The sequence below is a fragment of the Macrotis lagotis genome, chromosome 7 (assembly GCF_037893015.1).
Source record: "Macrotis lagotis isolate mMagLag1 chromosome 7, bilby.v1.9.chrom.fasta, whole genome shotgun sequence".
Classification (NCBI taxonomy): Eukaryota; Metazoa; Chordata; class Mammalia; order Peramelemorphia; family Peramelidae; genus Macrotis; species Macrotis lagotis.
The window spans coordinates 41,166,415-41,186,200 of NC_133664.1; the positions used below are offsets into that span (position 1 = coordinate 41,166,415).

The 19,786-nt window shown below is 36.4% G+C and overlaps 1 protein-coding gene across 4 annotated transcripts in view; it reads right to left on the reverse strand.

Annotated features, from left to right (window-relative positions):
* Positions 1-587: 587 nt before the first annotated feature.
* Positions 588-19,786, reverse strand: part of TOPBP1 (DNA topoisomerase II binding protein 1) — a 55,860-nt gene continuing 36,661 nt past the window's right edge. For all 4 annotated transcript variants that reach the window (XM_074195839.1, XM_074195837.1, XM_074195835.1 and 1 more), the window contains 14 exons: positions 16,576-16,749; positions 16,351-16,460; positions 14,429-14,552; positions 12,670-12,819; positions 12,459-12,558; positions 10,619-10,811; positions 9,464-9,684; positions 7,847-8,013; positions 7,594-7,705; positions 2,407-2,570; positions 1,893-2,030; positions 1,398-1,487; positions 1,108-1,269; positions 588-787 (listed from right to left, as the gene is read on the reverse strand). In XM_074195839.1, coding sequence (XP_074051940.1) covers positions 644-787; positions 1,108-1,269; positions 1,398-1,487; positions 1,893-2,030; positions 2,407-2,570; positions 7,594-7,705; positions 7,847-8,013; positions 9,464-9,684; positions 10,619-10,811; positions 12,459-12,558; positions 12,670-12,819; positions 14,429-14,552; positions 16,351-16,460; positions 16,576-16,749 — 2,049 coding nt within the window. In that variant the 3' untranslated portion in view covers positions 588-643. The remainder of the gene's footprint in view (positions 788-1,107; positions 1,270-1,397; positions 1,488-1,892; positions 2,031-2,406; positions 2,571-7,593; positions 7,706-7,846; positions 8,014-9,463; positions 9,685-10,618; positions 10,812-12,458; positions 12,559-12,669; positions 12,820-14,428; positions 14,553-16,350; positions 16,461-16,575; positions 16,750-19,786) is intronic.

Consider the following 19,786-nt stretch of genomic DNA (forward strand, 5'->3'; position numbering starts at 1 on the left):
AATATTAATAATAATAATAAACCCTAAATTAATTTACCTAAACTTGATGCCTTAAGAGAAAATCTTATTAATCAAATAATAATAACCATTGAATAAGTATTCCAGCTGTTAAATGATTGTTAAAACCAGATTATAGCAGATTTACATGACTTGTTCATTCAAATATCAGAACTGTACAAATTTCTAATTATACTAGAATGAACTGCATTTTTACTGAATCATATTTGTAGATTTTTTTGGAAGTCACAATACACCTATATGTATATATTAATTACAATTTAACATGCTTTGCTATAAAAACAAAACATGTCAAAATCTTAGAAGAATCTTCCTGACGCCATCCAGGTCAGGTGTGCACTATCCATTGTTGCTGCTTAAAAAAAAAAAAACCCCAGACACTTAATAATTACCTAGCTGTGGGGCCTCGGGCACGTTAAGCCCATTGCCTTGCAAAAAACCTAATTTAGAAAAAAACAAGCAAACCCCAAGCTGTATGTAATAGATTGATGATTTCATTTAAAAATGTAGGCCCTATGACTAATTATACTCCACAATATACCAGGCTTCTTAATAACCACACAGATTCATGAAATTAACAGTGCAAATTTTAATTTTCAAAATATTTCACAATAACTAAAAGAAGTTAGCATATTCTCGGTCGCTTTAATTTATTCAATTCTGTAGAAGATTTTCTCTTCTGTGATAATCCTGTCCCGGTTTCCTTATTATTTTGGATAAATGAACCTGTTTCAGGTAGAACATAATTCTCCAATGCAGGAGGAGAGTCCTGTAAAGCAAGAGATTAAGTGATTTCCTAAAACATCTGATTTGCAAGCATCAGAAATGGGAAATAATTACAAATTAATAAATTCCAGGTAAAAATAAGTTCTTAAATTTTTAATGGTGAACAGATCATCTGCTCTGTGATTCTAAGTGAGGGGTATTTGAAACTAAATTAAAAAAAAAATCATTAGACAGAGGCCCTCCAAAGCTGGAGGCAATCACTATGATAAGTAAGGTATATATTCTAGAACAAGCTCTAAAGGAGAATACCTTTTTTGCTTTACTGCCTGCTGCTCCAGCTAATTAAAACACAGTACCACCCACCTGCATCAGGTAATCAGCAATGTATTCGGGCTTCAAGCAGTTCACTTTATGGGCAGCAGCTTCTGCTATGTTCACTCTGGTGTCACCTGGTTTCAGCTTACTGAAGTCAGCAAACATGTGTGTGGCTTCTTTGAGCAGAGGCACAGAGTGACCAGGTAACACCTAGTAGGAAAACAAACAAGATCATAGTCAAACATCTCAGAAAACATGGTGAAAATGATTCATCTCATTAAAAAAATGAAAAAAATCTCAAGCAATATAATTTTTAAGTTCATTTTGGTTCAACAAACCTTTGCTCCTCCAGACTGAAGAAGACGTCGAAATCCTGCTTCTCTGCATTGATCAACACTTAAAATCACCTTCCACCCACTAAAAGCCCCCTACAACAAAAGAAAGGCAAGCATTTAATCAAGAATCCTCTCCCTATCCAAAACTAATACGGGTAATAAAACCCAGCTTGACTTATAGTTAGCATGTCCATATATGTCAACATGCAGTCTGCAGTCATTCCTTTTTTTCTCTGAAGTCACACCTTTGGCAGAGGTGATGAACTATCCTTTAAGTGTGAATTTTTTTTTTTTTTAGGCTTTTGCAAAGCAAATGGGGTTAAATGGCTTGCCCAATACCACACAGCTAGGTAATAAGTGTCTGAGGCTGGATTTGAATTCAGGTCCTCCTGACTCCAGGGCCAGTGCTCTATCCACTGTGCCACCTAGCCACCCTATCCAGTAAGTATGGATATAATCTTAGTCACATTTAACCTATCTGTAGTACACAGCACCTACCTCAACAATGCCCTCCTCTTGTTTTTTCTGAATCCTTTTCCTCCATCTCATTGCAGCAAGTGCAAGTTTCCTCTGTTGTACGTTGATTCCAGTCAAAGCGTCAAGTATGGAACTACTTCCCCATTCATATTCTTCTTCCTAGAAAATTTTAGCCTCAGTATAGACTCTTTGTGGCTTTTAATAAAACTAGCATGAAGACATTTCTGATTCAGGATCATCAAACAATAACTGCCATGCTAGATAAATAGCAGTTTTTGAGATTTAGGAACTCCACATTCAACTACAAAAAAATGAGGTAGACAAGAAATCCCTCTACTCTCTTCTAATGAACAAAGATATATTCAAATTTGAGTAAAATAAAAAATGAAATTGGGCTATCTGAATGCATTACTTTGCTTTGTTAAACTATTAATATTTTTAAACTTTTGGTCTTATGGAAAGTGTTGGGATTCAGTGTTCAGAATGGATTATGTTAAGGTACTTGAAGACCTTAATAAAAACGATTAATACATACCTGGATAAAATGTCCAGCTGCTCTGCAAGCTTCAAGGTAAGAGCGATGAAGTATCCACTTTCCAGCTGCCATTGAAGCCAAATACTTCTCATTCCGAAGAGGATGTCCCACGATAATGTGTGTACAGCTTGAATCAAAGCACTGTTTTTCTAACACGAGACCACCTTTTAAAAGAAAAAGTAATTTTTTAAAAAAGTTTTTGCAAGGCAAATGGGGTTAAGTGGCTTGCCCAAGGCCACACAGCTAGGTAATTATTAAGTGTCTCAGACCAGATTTGAACCCAGGTACTCCTGACTCTAGGGCCGGTGCTTTATCCACTACGCCACCTAGCTGCCCCCAAAAATAATTTTTTAAACGCGTAACTGCTTCTTTTCAAGGCAATTTTTCCTACTAAGAAAATTCTTAATTGACTAAGCACCCAATAAATAAAAACTTTTCAAAGCTCAAGAGATGTTCTAAGAAAGTAACCAAAGATGAAGGAAACCCTAATATATGAGCTTGACAGAAAAGAGCAATCATGAGAGAAGGCAGGAGGGAAAAAACCCCTAAGCTATCATTATAGAGAAATATATTACATTGCTTAACTCTAGTTTTCAAAGAGGATCAATGAGGTCGGGGGAAAAAAAACAGGAAGATGAATGATGACTTCGAAGTGAATTGGATTTAAATGAGGCAGTCAGGCAAAGTTATCAGCCTCAATCTGGTTCCAGATTCACTCAAGTCCAGTGAAAGTACAAAAGTCAAGATGGCTGGTGATGGTCTTGGTGTCTTGAATAGTCTGACCAAGTTCTAAGTGCTCCACAATTTCTATTTTGGTCACATAATTCATGATGTTTTCAAACATGGGAAAGCTTCAAAATTTATGGTTTTGAATAGTGGTATAAAAAAGGTCAAAATAGAAACTGATCCCTGGGAACCTATATTGTCTTAGAAAACCACAACTTAACAATATCTGTATTGTATTTTTATATTTTTTGTTAAACATTTTCTAATTACATTGTAATCTGGTTTGGACTACCCTGAGGAGTTTTCCATATTTAAAGTGTACTGACAATTCAGTGCATTTAGGGAGAGCAGCAATCCTGAAATGTTCTCTTTTAAACTCTAGGATCCATCCCCTCATAATATAACAGTATTCACCCTCTTGTAAATCATGGTTTTGGAAGTAGGAAACATATATTTTTGTATGTTATCCATTACTTTTCCTACTGCTTAAAAATATAGTGCATGAATATATTAAATTTCTGTACACTGTAGCAACATCCTTACAAAAAGATTAGGTAATTTTGAGACATAGTAGTCACAACTCAATAATATAGCATTTTTTGAGGAATATCCCAATAGATCTATGATTTCCTTAAATGTGGTTTTTTTCCTCCAAAGAAACAGTATTCTTGTCAGTCTCTCCTGTAACTACTGTTTATATGCTATCATATAAATCCACTATTGGGGGGGAGGGGTCAACCCAACATGCTGGAAACATTCCTTGAATTCTTTTAACATTGTGGGGATACCAAACTGGCCCACCCTTTTTTCTGAAGACATCTTTTAAACCACTTCTGAAAATCCCTTGTTTTGTCTGCTGTCTCTATGAAGCTTTTCACTGCCTTTTGGATGATTCTCAACTTCAGTTCTTCAGATTTTAGTATTCTAGGATTTGACTATTTGACATCAAAGAACAAACTTTTTTTAAAAAATGGGCCTTTGTTTCAAGGAGAGACTTCAAATCATGGAAATAAGTTTTGCCATTTCCCAAAGACCATCCAGCCTACTTGCTTCCTGTTCCATTCTGGATCACTGATTGTCCACCCATATTATGTGTCCAAGATATATGTATTGACAGACCAGCTCTCCAACTGTATATCAGCCATTCTTTATCCACTTAGTTGTTACTTGATCCTAACTCTTTTGAGTTGATCTAAGATTTGATACAATTAACTCATTTACTAATGTGAGCATCTGAACCTATAGAGAATACTTCTAATTTGGACAATGTATTTCCATATACTTCTATGACAGTGGGGAACATCTTTAGTGAGCATACATCTCCAAAAAAAAAAATAATTTGTATCTTCTGTAATCAGAAAATAAATGAATTAGTTCACTTCTCTTAATAAATCTTCTAAGGAATCCTGTATAATTCTGACAAATTCATGGGTGATCCTTTATTAGGTGGCAGCATTTTGTTCTACCAGATGAAATTGTTTTTTACAATTTTTTACAATTTACAATGGCACATAGGGATCTTTTATTCTCTATCTTTAAGTCAGTTCTGTGATGGTAATGATGTATTTTTTGTAGAGCACTGCTTGTTCTCTTCTAATACTGTCAGCAAGGAGGCTGCACTTGTAAAATTATCACAGCATTTCTGTAGAGATGAGAAAGTAGGTAGATGGATTGGTATATACATCCTCCTCTCAGTAGTAACAAGGTCTTTTTTTTTCCAAGTCGTTGCTATGGCCTAATTTCACATACCTTGAGAAATGACTCTGGTCTATGAAATTGCCTCAAACATGGGAGCTCTCTTCTGAATTCTTGGAGTAGCTCTCATTTTCCTTTCAGTCATTTCTACTTCTTTTAGTAGCACAAATGAGATAAAACTGCTCGTCTGGATACAGACAGCTGATTTTCAGGGCACAAATACATATTATGAACACTAAAATTTGAGATTAAATATCCCATGAAATGTTTCTTGTTGCCTTTGGATGCACACTAAAACCAATTCAATCCATTTACTGCAATTCCTTTTATCTTTGATTTCATTTATAGAGATAATAACAAGATTTAGTTCTTTATGTAGTATGTTCTGGATAAAGATCTCACATTTAGAATACCAAAAGCTTAAATTAATTCTTACAGGAATTCAAAATGGTGATTTTTTTTTAATGCCCTGTGTCACTATCAATATAGATACACCAATGAAAACTTTTTCAGACTGGTAAAACCCTTTTAGATGCCCAAACTACGTGTGTGTCTGTCTCTCCATCTCTCTAATAGCAGCCATCGTGGTGTGGTGGTGATGGAGAGTCACATAGTCACTATGATATATTTAAAAGGAATTAAAAATTTTAACTAAGCACTTTTGGAAGGAATCCTAAAAATGAACTAACTACACACTTGCCTACTTGCTTCAACATAGCATAGGGAGCATAATTAACTTTTTTAATACTTGAAACCCAACTGGGCCCTAATCAATTGAAGTCAATCTTTTTTACTCTTGTCCCTTAATTGATTTTCTATGCCAATCTCCAGAGGTTGTTTCAAACCTTTTCTTTTAAGTCTAGTATGCCATTTTCTCCCTCCACTAAAAACCCTTTGATAACATCCCTCATAGCCAAGCCTTCTATGTCTAGCCTTTCCTTCTCATGTTATCCAGTATGTTGCCCACATCCATATACTTCTATTTTAATCTCTTCCTTTTAACTAGTTCCTTTCCCATTGCCTACACACATACCCAAGTCTCCTTTTATCTCTTCAAGCTGTCATACTCTTATCTACTTTTCCTAGTCAATTCCTAGAAAAAAGTGATCTATACCTGTTGCCTCCGTTTTTCTTTTCAACTCTTTACAATCTGACTTCCAACCTCATCACTCAAGAGACTGCTCTTTTCAAAATTACTGATATGAATTTGCCTGATCTTATAGTTTTTTCCAAACTGCATACTCCACGAACTCCCTGTAGTATTTGACAGTATTGATCCCTCATGCCTAGATAATTTCTCCTGTATGAGTTTTTACGTCATTGTTCTCTCTTGGTTGTCCCATCTGCCCTAGGGCTCTGAAGTCTCTTTTGCTGGTTCTTTATTCATTGTTCTTTAACTGTGAGTGAACTCAATGTTTAGTCCTGGGCCTTTTTCTCTTTACTATCTAAATATTCTTGTGTTTTATTGCACCTTCACTATGCAAATGATTCCTAAATCTAGATATCTAGTTCTAGTTTCTCAAGTCACAAATCTCTGTGTTTTGATTATTTCAAAATAGCTTTCTGAATAGTCATCTCTATTTCAGTAGGTCAAAAAACCCCATAATCTTCCTTAAGCTATTCCACCTGTGAAATTATGTATTTCTGTTTGGGATAGCAGTAGCCTTCCAAATTGCCCCTAATTTACATACAGTCTTGGTGCAACTCCTCTCTATCCATCATCCCTTATATCCAATACTTTGTCAAATCGGACCATTTCTACCTTTGCAACATTTTTACTAACCATCCCCCCCTTTACCCCTTTCTCTGTATTCATATAGCCAGCACACCCTAGTTCAGGCCCTACTCACTTCTGGCCTATATTATTAAAGAAGCCTCCTAATTATTCTCCCCACCTGCTTTTTCTATTCCTAAAGTGCACATTTCTGGCTGTCACTCCTACTCAAAATATCTCTCCCTCATATAAAACTCTTCTAGATTTTAAATTTCTTTATAACCAGCCTGCAACTTGCCTTTTCTACTTTATTGACTCACTTATAGACTTCAATTTGCAGTTTGCCCCATTGTGTGCTGTTAAGTTTTTTCTTTCACTCTTTCTCTAATGAGATCCCCTCCACCTACCACCCATTCTACTTTGCAGTTTCTAAACTGATGTGGCCTGGAAGACCTAATGACTAAGCTTGCTTGAGAATTATGTTAAAAATAGTCAAAGTACAGAGCTTTAGTATTGGATTTAGAAGCTATTATTTCAAGTTCTCTAGAGAGCTAAGCTTGCTTAAGTGGTCATTATTGTAATGTTAAATTAATTAAGAGGTTATCATACTTCTAGAGCAAGTCTACTTTAATGTAATTTTTTTTTGTTGTTGTTTTTGCAAAGCAGTGGGGTTAAGTAACTTGCTCAAGGTCACACAGCTAGGTAATTATTAAGTATCTGAGGCCAGACTTGAACTCAGGTCCTCCTGACTCCAGGGCCAGCGCTCTATCCACTGTGCCACCTAACTGCCCCCAATGTAATTTTTATGTGATGCCAAACACATGAGGTCCAAAAATCTTAATGTAAACCTTGAGGAATTAAATTATCAGTACCTTTGATCCCATGTGACAATGATCTAATAAACAGATTCTGGTCTCTAATGCTGACTCAGTATACAGCAAGTTTACGATCACCTCCATCCCAGTTTCTTTGGCTAAAAAAAGTTAGCAACATTTAACTACCTAAACAAAGCTGCAATGTAGTTTTTATGGTTTAGTGAAAAGTACTGTTACCTAATTCCTCAATTAGATGACAATAATCAATTCGCTCCTGAGGATTAAGGGATGATAGTTGAAAACGGTATTGTTTTTCTAGTTCTTCATGCGTCTCTTCCGCCTGTACTGTCTAGAATGAAAAAGAATTCAAGATTTAGAAAATATTCACATTTTGAGTGTGTGTATTTTAATACATTTCTTTAAAATTGAGTGACAGATTACTGAATATTTAAACAAATCACATTAACATGGTTGTATTTCTTAACATTACCTTTTCTTTGGGGTGAGGAGCTACAGGTGGGTTGGCTAGGGGGAAGGCAATGCTGGGGGCTTGTGGTGTAGGGATGAGGTGGCTGTCTTTTATTGTAGTTTCTGGATCTTCACAAACTGGCTCTTTTGGGGTCTCCATTACACACACATTTTCAGGGTCAAAGACAGCTGAAGGGACAATAAAATTCAGCAGAAGCATATCTGAATACAACTAAAAATAAACCTTAAGAAATATATTAAACTGTGGAAACAATGTAAAGACTAACAGACTTTCTTCTGTGGGGATGGGGGGAAGGGAAGCAAGGAAATTGCTTTAGGAAGGAAATTGTAAAATTCAAAATAAAATCTTTCTTTTATAAACAAGCAAAAAAAAATATTCAGTTTAACACTAACAGGGAGCCAAAAGTACATACAAAAGATGTTGTCACCTTGCCTCAGGGGTTTAAAAAAAGAATTGTCAGTTTTAAAGGAATGAAATTTTTTATTTTCTCTCAATTTCTGTCTTTCATTGTAGAAAAATTCTATACATGATGTGAAAAAAGCATTACAGGAAGAAAATAAAAACCAAAGCTCTTTAATGAAACTGAAATCCAGATGATAAAAAGGAAGAGGGGCGGCTAGGTGGCGCAGTGGATAAAGCACCAGCCCTGGAGTCAGGAGTACCTGAGTTCAAATCCGGCCTCAGACACTTAATAATTACCTAGCTGTATGGCTTTGGGCAAGCCACTTAACCCCAATGCCTAGCAAACACTAGAAAGACTAGCTATATCCATAATAAATCAGTTTTGGGAGGGAAGATAATTGTGTAATTGTGCTTGGAAATTTCTTCCAAATCCACCTTCATGATGGCTTTAGTAATGATTCAAAGCTGAATTTGCATTTGGATGTGGTAGTTTCAGGTAGCAACAGTATTTTAATCTTGACTACACTTATAAGGATTGTTCTCCAGTTCTAGTTTGCTTGAGATTTAGATAAAGCTTTCTGCTTAAGATTCCAGAAATTTATGAACATGCTATTTTTTTTTAAGTTTTTGCAAGGCAATGGGGTTAAGTGGCTTGCCCAAGGCCACACAATTAGGTAGTTATTAAGTGTCTGAGGCCGGATTTGAACTCAGGTACTCCTAAATCCAGGGCTGGTGCTTTATCCACTGCGCCACCTAGCCGCCCCAAACATGCTATTTCTTAAAGTTATTTGTCAAAAATATAGGCCCCTTATTGAAGCAGTTTAACTCAAGCACCATTTAACAACAAATGGCTATCTCTCCAAAAATGATATTTTAGAGCAATTTCAAAAGATAAAACCACATTTTAATTTGGGATCTTTATAACTAATTTTTAACTTTTATGTTGTAACAGATATGAAAAGAAGCTTAAATAAATTAGACAAAGATAATTATTCAGAGTAAAGGCAAGGACAACAAGCAACAGTAATATCTGATTTTGGATCAAATATGAAATATTTCAAAGTTATGAATTATTTTTGAGTTTAAAGCCGTGGTTATAAACATGAGTTGCTTTTCATTTCCTTTTAAATTCCATATTACTACCATAAGCTATCTTTAATAAGATGCTTTTAATAAAGAAAAACCATTCTTATTAATATATTTCTCTTTCACTACCATGTTCAGCAATTGCAGAATCAGGTAAAGATTCCTGAAAAGGTGAGTCTTCCAAATCCTTTACAGTAGTTTGAAGATCAGGATACTGTGTAGGACAGATGGGCCACTGCAAGCTGCTGGCCAGCCTCGCTCTCTCCTCCCGTGCTGTAGGGTCATCCCAAATGATCTGTTCCATTTGAGAGGGCTCTGTGTTGACATCAGCAATGGCTTGACGAGATTGCCTAAGGAACATATGTAGAAGATGATGCTGAAACTACCTTTTCAATGGCAAAACTCACCTTCTTATCAAAATTCCTAACTTACATGAAGATTTATTCCTGTTGGAATTTATTTTTTGAACTTTTCAAATAACAGTATTAAGTTTGTTCCAGTGTCTTAGGAAGAGCTAAAATATACCCCACAGGTAATTGAAATAAACAAAATCACAGCATTATACTGATATAGTTTTCTTTTTTGGGGGGGGGGAGGGAGAAGGAACACCTTTCCCCACTCTCTGCAGAATGAACCCTCTCTTGTGACCAAAAAAGTTAACAAGCAAAAAAAAAAATCTGATGTCTGTCTTAGAGGGCCAACATAGGCAATTTCTTAGTAAAGTGCAGCAGTTACTTTACCAATAAGGGTATGTATTCAGGTGCTTACCATAATGTAAACAAAATCTAAACCATTTTCTTCCCTCAGAGTTCTTCTAGTCAAAGAAAAATCATGTATGTGGATGAGTCAATGCTAAGTAACTTTATTTTGGGAGAAGGAAAGAGAACACTGCTAATGAGAAAAGGACTCTTTCAGGAAGTGGGGGGTGGTGGGGGTGGAGAGAAAATGGGTGCAAAATCCAGAGAGGGGTGGAGACTCCAACAGGGGCAGAGCTCCAACCAGGCCAGTGTGGGAGTGCCCAAAATGGTAAGGGAAGGAAACACTTACTTTGGGAAGGCTGAGAAGCACTTCATTTTGATTTATCACAGCAGAATTATTGAATGGAGGTACTATCATTTGTAAAATGGGGGAAGGTGAAAGAAACGACTTGCTCATTTCTAGTGTCTGAGATGGCATTCAAACTGAATATAACTTTCTAACTCTTATACCGTGCTGCCTTCTTAATTCGTAACTACATGGGAACAGATGAAAATCGTGAAGGGCCTCCCAATATCAGCTAGATACCTCAGGGCTTCAAGGACTCTGCTGCGGCTACTGCGTGCAGACCAGGTGCCATCAGGAGTTGAGGAAGAACTGTCACAACCATTTCTAGAATGGGAATTCCTTTGACCTTGGTGTTTTACTATTGATGTTGCAGACATTATCTCCTGTAGCTGCTTTTGGAAGCTTCTTCTCATTTCCAGGGTCTGTGTCAGAGCTTTAAATAACAACAAAAATTTATTTTTTAAAATTTTCTTTTTTTCAAATGGGGTCTGTAATATATATATTTACATTCAGACTCTAGCGAAACACAAATTCCTTTATGAAGCATTTCTTTAGCATCCATTTCATAGTATCAGAAATAAGCCTGGATGAAGCCAAATCCTTCCAGCCTTCAAATGACTGGTTCCACACCACACTGAATTCTCAAACAGGAATGCTCATTTCATTACAATATAGCATCAGGTACTGAGCTACAAAAGAAACAAGAAACTCTTGTCTTTTAGGGTCTTCACATCCTTTGAAAGCATATAGAAAACATGTGTAATAATCACAACATAGAATAAGGACCTGGGATCACCCTCTCTCTACCCTCTGAAATCTCATCTCATTTCACCCACTCAGTTAAGTAGGCATATTTTATCTCCCCAGTTCTGTGAGGACAAGAATGATGCTACTGCCAGCATACAGCAAGCAGCTGCTCCATCAAGAATTGTGGAATGATGGTGTGATGAGAGCATAGATACACGAATGACAGGCTAGTCCAAAGTTGATTGAGGTAACCCAATACAAAGTATATGTTACTCTATTAAAGGCAGGTCCATCAATAGGAAAGATTATTACGGATCTAGAGCTGGCAAGGGACCTGAGGTCATCTCATCCAACCCCCCCCCCCCCCCATATTCTAGCTGGTTAAGTTGAGGTTTCAAGAGATGATGCCACCCGGCCAAACAACTGGTTATGGTAAGGCCTGGAACCCAAGGATACTGACACTAGATTGAGCATTTTTTTCCACCCTCCCCATCAAATGGACATTTTAATTTTTCTATATCTCAACACAATTTTCTCTTATTCCTCTTCCCTTTTTCCCATTTCACTACTGCCCTTGGAGGACCAGGTCCACAGTGTTCTAATTCAAATCTGTAGGCCTAGTAAAATATTGAGGCACATTAAAATATTTCAAAGCACTTTGTCTTAAAGTCCTTTCCTCTAAACAATCCCATGAGGTAGGTAGTACAAGGAGTATTATGATCATTTTACAGATAAAGGAATAGGCACCGAATGGTTAAGTGATCTGACTAAGGACACAGAGCTAGCTCCTTAAAAAGGCATTTGAAGCTTTGTCTCCTTACTCCAACATTGCACTGCATCTAGTACCTGGTGCATATTATACCAAAGGTCTGCAGATCTGTTTAGCAATATGAAGGTAAGATGGCCATTACGCATTCAATGAATAAAGGCATTTTGTGGTGAACATTTATATCATCCTTTACTTCAATACTTAAAAGGCTTTTCTCTGAGTATTATTCTCTTCAACATCATAGATTGCAATCTTTAAAAGTTACTGTGGCCAAAAAAAAGTCATTATCTGGAAATCATCCTGCTAATTCTTTTTTTCCCAAGGCAAATGGGGTTAAGTGGCTTGCCCAAGGCCACACAGCTAGGTAATTATTAAGTGTCTGAGGCTGGATTTGAACTCAGGTCTTCCTGACTCCAAGGCCGGTGCTCTATCCACTGTGCCACCTAGTCACCTCCCTGTGCCATCTAGCCGCCCCATCTGGGTAATTCTTTACACAAGATATCTATCTGTGCAATCCCTTAACTTTTAAGTTATGACTTTAGTTGAATAACATGAAAATTTTACCTCCTTTGGGAATAATTGGTATTTCTCCATTTGTACTTGCCACTTCCTTCTGATCAATGGTCATATCTTCATCATTTCCTTCCAAAGATAAATCAAGAGGCTATTGGGGGGAAAAAATGCAAATTCTCTAAACAGACCATTATTTTATATATATTTATATTTATCCTGCATTATACATTCATCTTAGGTGTTAAAAGTATAGCTTAAATACCTCATCATCATCTTTTGTTATTTTACTGGTCGATAGAGATCGACTGGTACAAACTCTGTTGTCTTGCACTGCACTTATATCCAGGCTCATTTTAGGATTGTAAGTATGTGGATAGAGAGATTCAGGCAGACGTCTGTATTCTTGAGCACTCTGTAACACAAACATACTCCTAACAATGCTGAGAAATTGTAACAGACCCACAATGTTATAGAAAATAAGGTTAATTTAAATAACTCATGTCTAAAATTAGGACAATAAACTTCTACAAGCCTAATTTCAAGTTTAATGAAAATGTTGCTCCGTTAAAGTAAATTTAACAGTTCTTCCTTTTGAAAGAGAAAAGTATCCACTGAAGTACCTAATGCAATACCACTGCCATATTGCTCTCATTGCATGGGAGTGCTTCTCTGTATCAAACTGACACAACAACTATTAAGGAATAAACTCAATGTTTCTTTCATCTGTGCAGCTTTTAATTTGTGAGAACCACCTCAGGAAAAAGGAAGTCTACCACCGAAGAACTAATGATTTAAGAAATAAGGTTATAAGGTAGCTAGATGGCACAGTGGATAGAGCACTGGCCCTGGAGTCAGGAGAACCTGATTTCAAATTTAACCATTTAATAATTACCTAACTGTATGAACTTGGTCAAGTCACTTAAACCCCACTACCTTAAAGAAAAAAAATAAAGAAATAAGGTTATGACTCAATTCAATGAAAGAATAGATTCATTAACCATAATTTAAACACTTATTACTAAAGAGCTAAATGAGCTTCAAAGCTTAGATAAGAACATGGTTCCTGCTTTCACAAGTGTTATAGTATACATAAATACTATGCTATATATAGCTGTGATATATTCCAATATAAAAGTATCAGAAGACAGAGTTAAAAAAAAATAGGAAGAGAGAGAAGTTGTTTATTCTAAACGTGGAAGACAACAGAGAATATGTGATCAGGTGAGAAAACTCTTGAATGTGTCAGACAGTTGGGGACATTAAATGTAGGCACAGAAGCATGTACTTACTCTCAAAGATGCTCAGAGTTGGAGAACTCAAATTCTAATAATCCAGGTCTCCCACCCTGTCCAGTAATCTTGCTTTGCTTAAAGATCTCAAGGGGGCAGCAAGGTGGCACAGTGGATAGAGCACCAGCCTTGGAGTCAGGAGTACCTGAGTTCAAATCTGGCCTCAGACACTTAGTAATTACCTAGCTGTGTGACCTTGGGCAAGCCACTTAACCCCATTTGCCTTGCAAAAAAATAAAAACCCTAAAAGAAAAGATCTCAAGATGTGAAAACTCCCATTGGACTAAATTTCTTGGGAGTAAAAACTGTTTTTATGCCTAGCACACAGCAGGCACTAAAGGAAACCCCAATTTTTGTGCACATAAATATGAATTTATCAGTGGAAAAAAAAGATGGGATAAAGAATCAGCAAAGTTTGTGGGGTAGTGGCAATAAGAATAAAGGAAGAGAAAGGTGTGTGAGAGATGTGGTAGAGGAGGAATCCTGTTTAGGGAAGGGGAGAGTCCAGAGGAACATCAGTTACAGACAAGGAACATAGAGGATCAATGGTGGCAGGTTTAAGGGGAAAGATAAGCTTCTAGGGGAACCAGAGTTTTTATAATGACAAAGAATAACAATAATCATAAAAGTTGGTCATCAAACACATTTATATTTAATTGAAGCTTGCTGTTAGTTTGGAACATTTTGTTTCTATTTTTGTTCAATTTTAAAAAAGGAGAAAAAGTTACCTACTTCTAAAAGCCAGTGTTCTGAAACAATGTGTACCCCTCTTTCTTTAGCAGCCTTATACTCTCGATTGATGTCATTTGGTCGCCCTTGATAGATGAAATGAGTCACTGTTTCATCAAAACTCCATCTACAATGCAGGTAAATGAAATGTAACTAAAACAGGCTACATAAATTAATTTCATACCATTGCTGCTTGGACTATAAGAAGACTTTTATATTCTAGAAAGAAAGAAAACTTAAGAACTACATGAGAAGATCTCTACACATCTCTACACTGCCTTTTAACTCTGACCTGAGGAAAATTTTTGGAAAAGAGCAACATATTTTACAAAAAGCTCAAATATATCATAGGAGAACTCTGTACATTCTCAAAAACAACGTTTAAAGAATAAGAAAAAGGATTTAAGTTGATATTATTCAACTAGGAAAGAATGTGTGATAAATAGAAGCCAGAGTTTTTTGATCAAAAATATAAAAGTTGGGGTGATTTTTGGGAAATTTTGTAGTCTCTTGCAGGCTGGCTGCCTGTATGTGCACATTCAGTGATCCTTTCTATAGAATTCCTTAATAAAACTTCTCTTTTCTTCTCACTTTATCCTTCCTGTTAAATCTCTCTTTCCCCAAATTTTCCTATTTCCATTGAAAACACTACCAATTCAGGTTTTTGATTTATCACAGAGATGACCAAGACATAATCCTGAAAGAGAATAATAACTCAAAAATACCTAAAACTTCAGAGAAAAAACAGATTACTCACAAGAACAATAAAATTTCTGGAGAATTGAAAAAAGAATTTAATAAAAAATATATGGAGGAAAGACTTGGTAAAAAAACAACCTGGGCTGCTAGGTGGCGCAGTGGATAGAGCACTGGCCCTGGAGTCAGGAGTACCTAGGTTCAAATCCGGTCTCAAACACTTAATAATTACCTGTGGCCTTAGCCAAGCCATTTAACCCCATTTGCCTTGCAAAAAAAATCTAAAAAAAAAAAAAAAAGAATCATAGGAGTATCCAAATCTTATGACAAAAAAGAATTGAGAATGTCACATTTTAAAAAACCTTTAAAGAAAACTGTTCAGAACAATGTAAAAAAAAAAATGGAAAGAATCCAATAATCTCCTGAAAGAAAGCTTGAAATAAAGTTTCCAGATATGAAAATTCCCAGGAAGATCACTGACAAAAATCTTAAAAACCCAATGAGATAACTGGGGAAATTGAAACAAGAACCTGGTAGCTGACTGCATAGTAGGGTGAGAGAATAAGGAAATAATACTCATCATGCCAAACCAATAAAGTACAAAAAACTGGTGCCTTCAACAGAATAGGAAAATTTGGGAAAGGGGAGTTTTTTTTTGTTTTTTTGTTTAGGTTTTTGCTAGGCATTGGGGTTAAGTGGCTTGCCCAAGGCCACACAGCTAGGTAATTATTAAGTGTCTGAGACCGGATTTGAACTCAGGTACTCCTGATTCCAGGGACAGTGCTTTATCCACTGCACCACCTAGCCACCCCTGAAAGGGGAGTTTAAAGGGGAAAAATAAGCAGTACAGTTTTGACCTTGTAAGTTTAAGAAATCCCTTGGACAGCCAGTTTGACATTTTCAAAACACAACTGGCAATGTCAGACTGAAACTCAGGCAAAGAACTAGGAGTCATGTATAAAAATCCATGGAAGCTCATAAGTTATAGAGAAAAGATAGCAGAGTGAGACAGGAAGTCTAAAACAGGAAAAGGGGAATAGCTACAGTTAGGGAGGATGCTTGGGATGATACATTAGTTGAGGAGATTGAACGTGAACTCCAAGAAAGCAACATCATGGGACATCCAGTAAAAGACAGTGAGCAATATGATAAAGCGCAGCAAATTAAGAGGCCATGGGTCACTTTGAAAGACAGAAGGGCATGGGAAGAATTATTAAATAAATACGAACCTGTAATCTGCTCCAAGAGATGCTGCAACAGTATTTAGTTCACTCTGTTTTTTACTGAGTTTTTTACTAACACATATAACAACATTGTGTAGTGGTTTAGGGTCTTCCTCCTATATGTAGAAAAAAAAAATCAACCATCAACATAAAACATAAACCAAAACCATAAAAGACGGTTTCAAATTACATAATGTCCCTTCTACTGTTTAAGTAAACCAATTAATCTACCTTTTCTGTTTGGGCATCTTTCAGCATAGGGCTGGCAGTAAGAGCTACTGTATGGCGAGAACTATTTGCCAGAGCAAGTTTCAAGTTCTTGCCAATGACTTCAGAAAGTGGGGTACTCATTCTTCTGTTTTGTTGACTGGGACCTAATGGAGTTTCCAAGGCTGCTAGCGCATCCTAGTGATAAAGAAAATAGATTAATTTAGCTACATTTTTACATGATGATTTTACATTCCAAATTAACCCCAAAATAATAAATACATATTCCATATAAAGACAAAGGGGGAAAAATTCAGATTTAATGGTAGTCTTGTTTGAAGTACTCTTTCTTTTTTTGTTTTTTGTAAGGCAAGGGGGTTAAGTGACATGCCAAATTGAGTAACACAGCTAGGTAATTATTAAGTGTCTGAGGTTGCATTTGAACTCAGGTCCTCCTGACTCCAAGGCTGGTGCTCTATCCACTGTGCCACCTAGCTGTGCCTGTTTGAATTACTTTAAAACAGATTGTTTAAAAATCAAACCGGCAAAAAGTTCATGGGCTCTGCCATATTTATTTACCAGGGCCTCAGAATGAAGCTATTGAAATAAGAAATATGTAAACATTACTTCCTTATGGCATAAATGAACATAAATCCTATTAAAGAACTCTAAAAGAGACCATAGCCTGTGCATTTCACAATTTATCTTCATCATAACAACCTTGGCAGTAGACCAATATTATCCCCATTTTAGATGAAACAGGCTCAGAGAAATACAATGACTTTTCATGTGGCCTCATAGATAGTAAATATTTTAGCATTTTCAAATCTTGGTCTCAAGTAAGTGCTCTAATGTATCATGTTGCCTTTTTAATATATTAAGAAAGGATATATATTAAAAAATAGAAGGGAAGGATATACAAAGAAGGATGAATACAAAAGAATAATCACCTCATCATTAGACTTTTAAAATTTACAAAAGATACGGTAAGCATTATTATCCCCATTTAACTCATGAAGAAACCAAGGCCCAGAAGTGATAAGTGCCTTGTCTGTGGTTTCATAATAAGAAGTAGACCTGGAATTCAAACTCAGCACCCCTGAATCCAAGTCTAGCCTCTTTTCACTGTTATTTAACAGAAGGGTAGCTAAAATGAGTTAAAATGTTCTAAGGCTTGTGAAAAATGCTAGACTTTAAGAAGAGATTTTACTTTTAGGTTTAAAAGATAAACAAGGCAGGTAAACTGGAAAAGGTGGCAGTTTTTTTTAAAAAACAAATAAAAGGCAGGAAGACACCTGATTTGTTCCTGTTTTCATCAAGAGAATGGTTTTCCCACTGTGCAGAACAGATACTGTGAAGTGGGAACTGATGAGCAACTGAGCCAAAGATGTAAGAAAATATGGGTACCCCCCTTAAGGTCAGGTCAATCACATACAGAAGTCCCTCAAGGAGTCCCTGATCATTGGTTCCTGTAGAGCACAGCACCCAACATAGAGGAAGCTCTAATTGTTGTTTTACTGACTGACAGCCAGGATTTGAGGATGTGACTCATGCCGGTCATCTCGAAGAAATCTTGGAGAAAAGGAGAATAATTCCAAGACCCCCCAAAAAAAGAAAAGAAAAAGGGCATATTTAAAATCTGGATAAATATACTTAATGTCACTCAACAGAAAAGAGGTGGTCACAAACTCACTTAAAACGCATCATACCAACAGGAATTTCCTTTCAACAGTATCCCGAGACCTCAGACTGTGAGAAATCAGAAATGGGATTTCTTAATTTCAGTAAGGTACTTGACCATCTCCTATGATCTTCTTTAGGCTAATTGGGATACAGACCATCTCTAACTGGAAATAGTCCACAGGTGCTCACAAGAGATAAGATTATTTACTTTGATGGGAAAAAGCACTCCAATCTCCAATATAGTGGCTAGGTTTCTACATCAATCCTCCCAAAATCTGTTTACTGCATTACTATTTCTGAAGTATATTGGTGATAGAGAACCCAACATGGTGATGAGCAATAATTATTTTTTTCGGTAAATCTATTTTAACCAAATTTTCCAACTCCAATAACAAGGACTGGATCTTTTGTTTTCTCTCACTTCACTTCTTTTGAGGTTTCTCTATCTTTATTTGGGCACAGGGGTTAACTATATAGGCAGGTGAATTTCTAAAAGTATGAACATACATGCCAAGACAAGGCACTTATGTGCCCAGATTATCAGGTTTGAAAATTGTGGTCCTATGTATTGTCCTATGTTTATCAGACGTTTCCAGCACATATGAGTTACAATAATCTTGATGGGAAAGTAAATATACCCCCCCCCAAAATAAAGATAGAGAAACCTCAAAAGAGGTGAAGTTAGAGAAAAACAAAAGGTATACTTTAGTCTATGTTCAGATTCTGTCTCTTGTCTCTGGGATGAGTTGCCTTATCGAAAAGTCCAACAGAGAAGTTGCTTTGAAAATTTTTCCCACAGTTGCTATTACTAACTGTATTCCTGTCCCTGCTCAGAAGTGCATTGCATCTGATTCCACAATTTTCCCTCCCTTCTATCACCTACTCCCTGCACCCCCCTGCCCCGTTCCCCTTAATCCTATCCCTTTCCTCTCATTTTTCTCTAGGTTAAGATAGATTTCTATACCCTATAGTGTTATTTCTTCACTGAGCCATTTCTATTGAGAATGAAGGCTCACTATGAGTTGACTTCCAAACAAGTATTCCTTATTGTACTCTTCTTGTTGCTGTCCCCTAACAAGTGAACTATTTTGATATCTTTAGGACCAGTTCTTTCTTAAGATAACCAAAATTAATCAAAAGGAAGGACTTTACCCTTTGTCATTTTTAATATTGTTCTCAAGAACTTAAAGATATAAGCACGACAAATATATATATATATATACACACACCCATGATATTAAGTATAAAATTATTGTATTTAGTACAATGGATGACATACTCAAAAAAATCAAAATGATCTAAATATGAGACTCAATGAGCTAAAAACAGCTTACTCTAAAAGGAAAAAAAAAATACATTTTCCAACTTAGAAAGTCAACAGGAAAGGCCTATTGCACCAGGGTGAGAGAGGAACTCAATGAGGTTGAGTCAGTACAGGCTGGTCCCCAACAACCTAGGAAGGGCAGCAGGGTGACTGAATCAGTGGCAACAGTGGCGATTTCCAGACCTCTCAGGCTTCAAACACTAAAGACAACTTAGAAGGTTGGCAGGA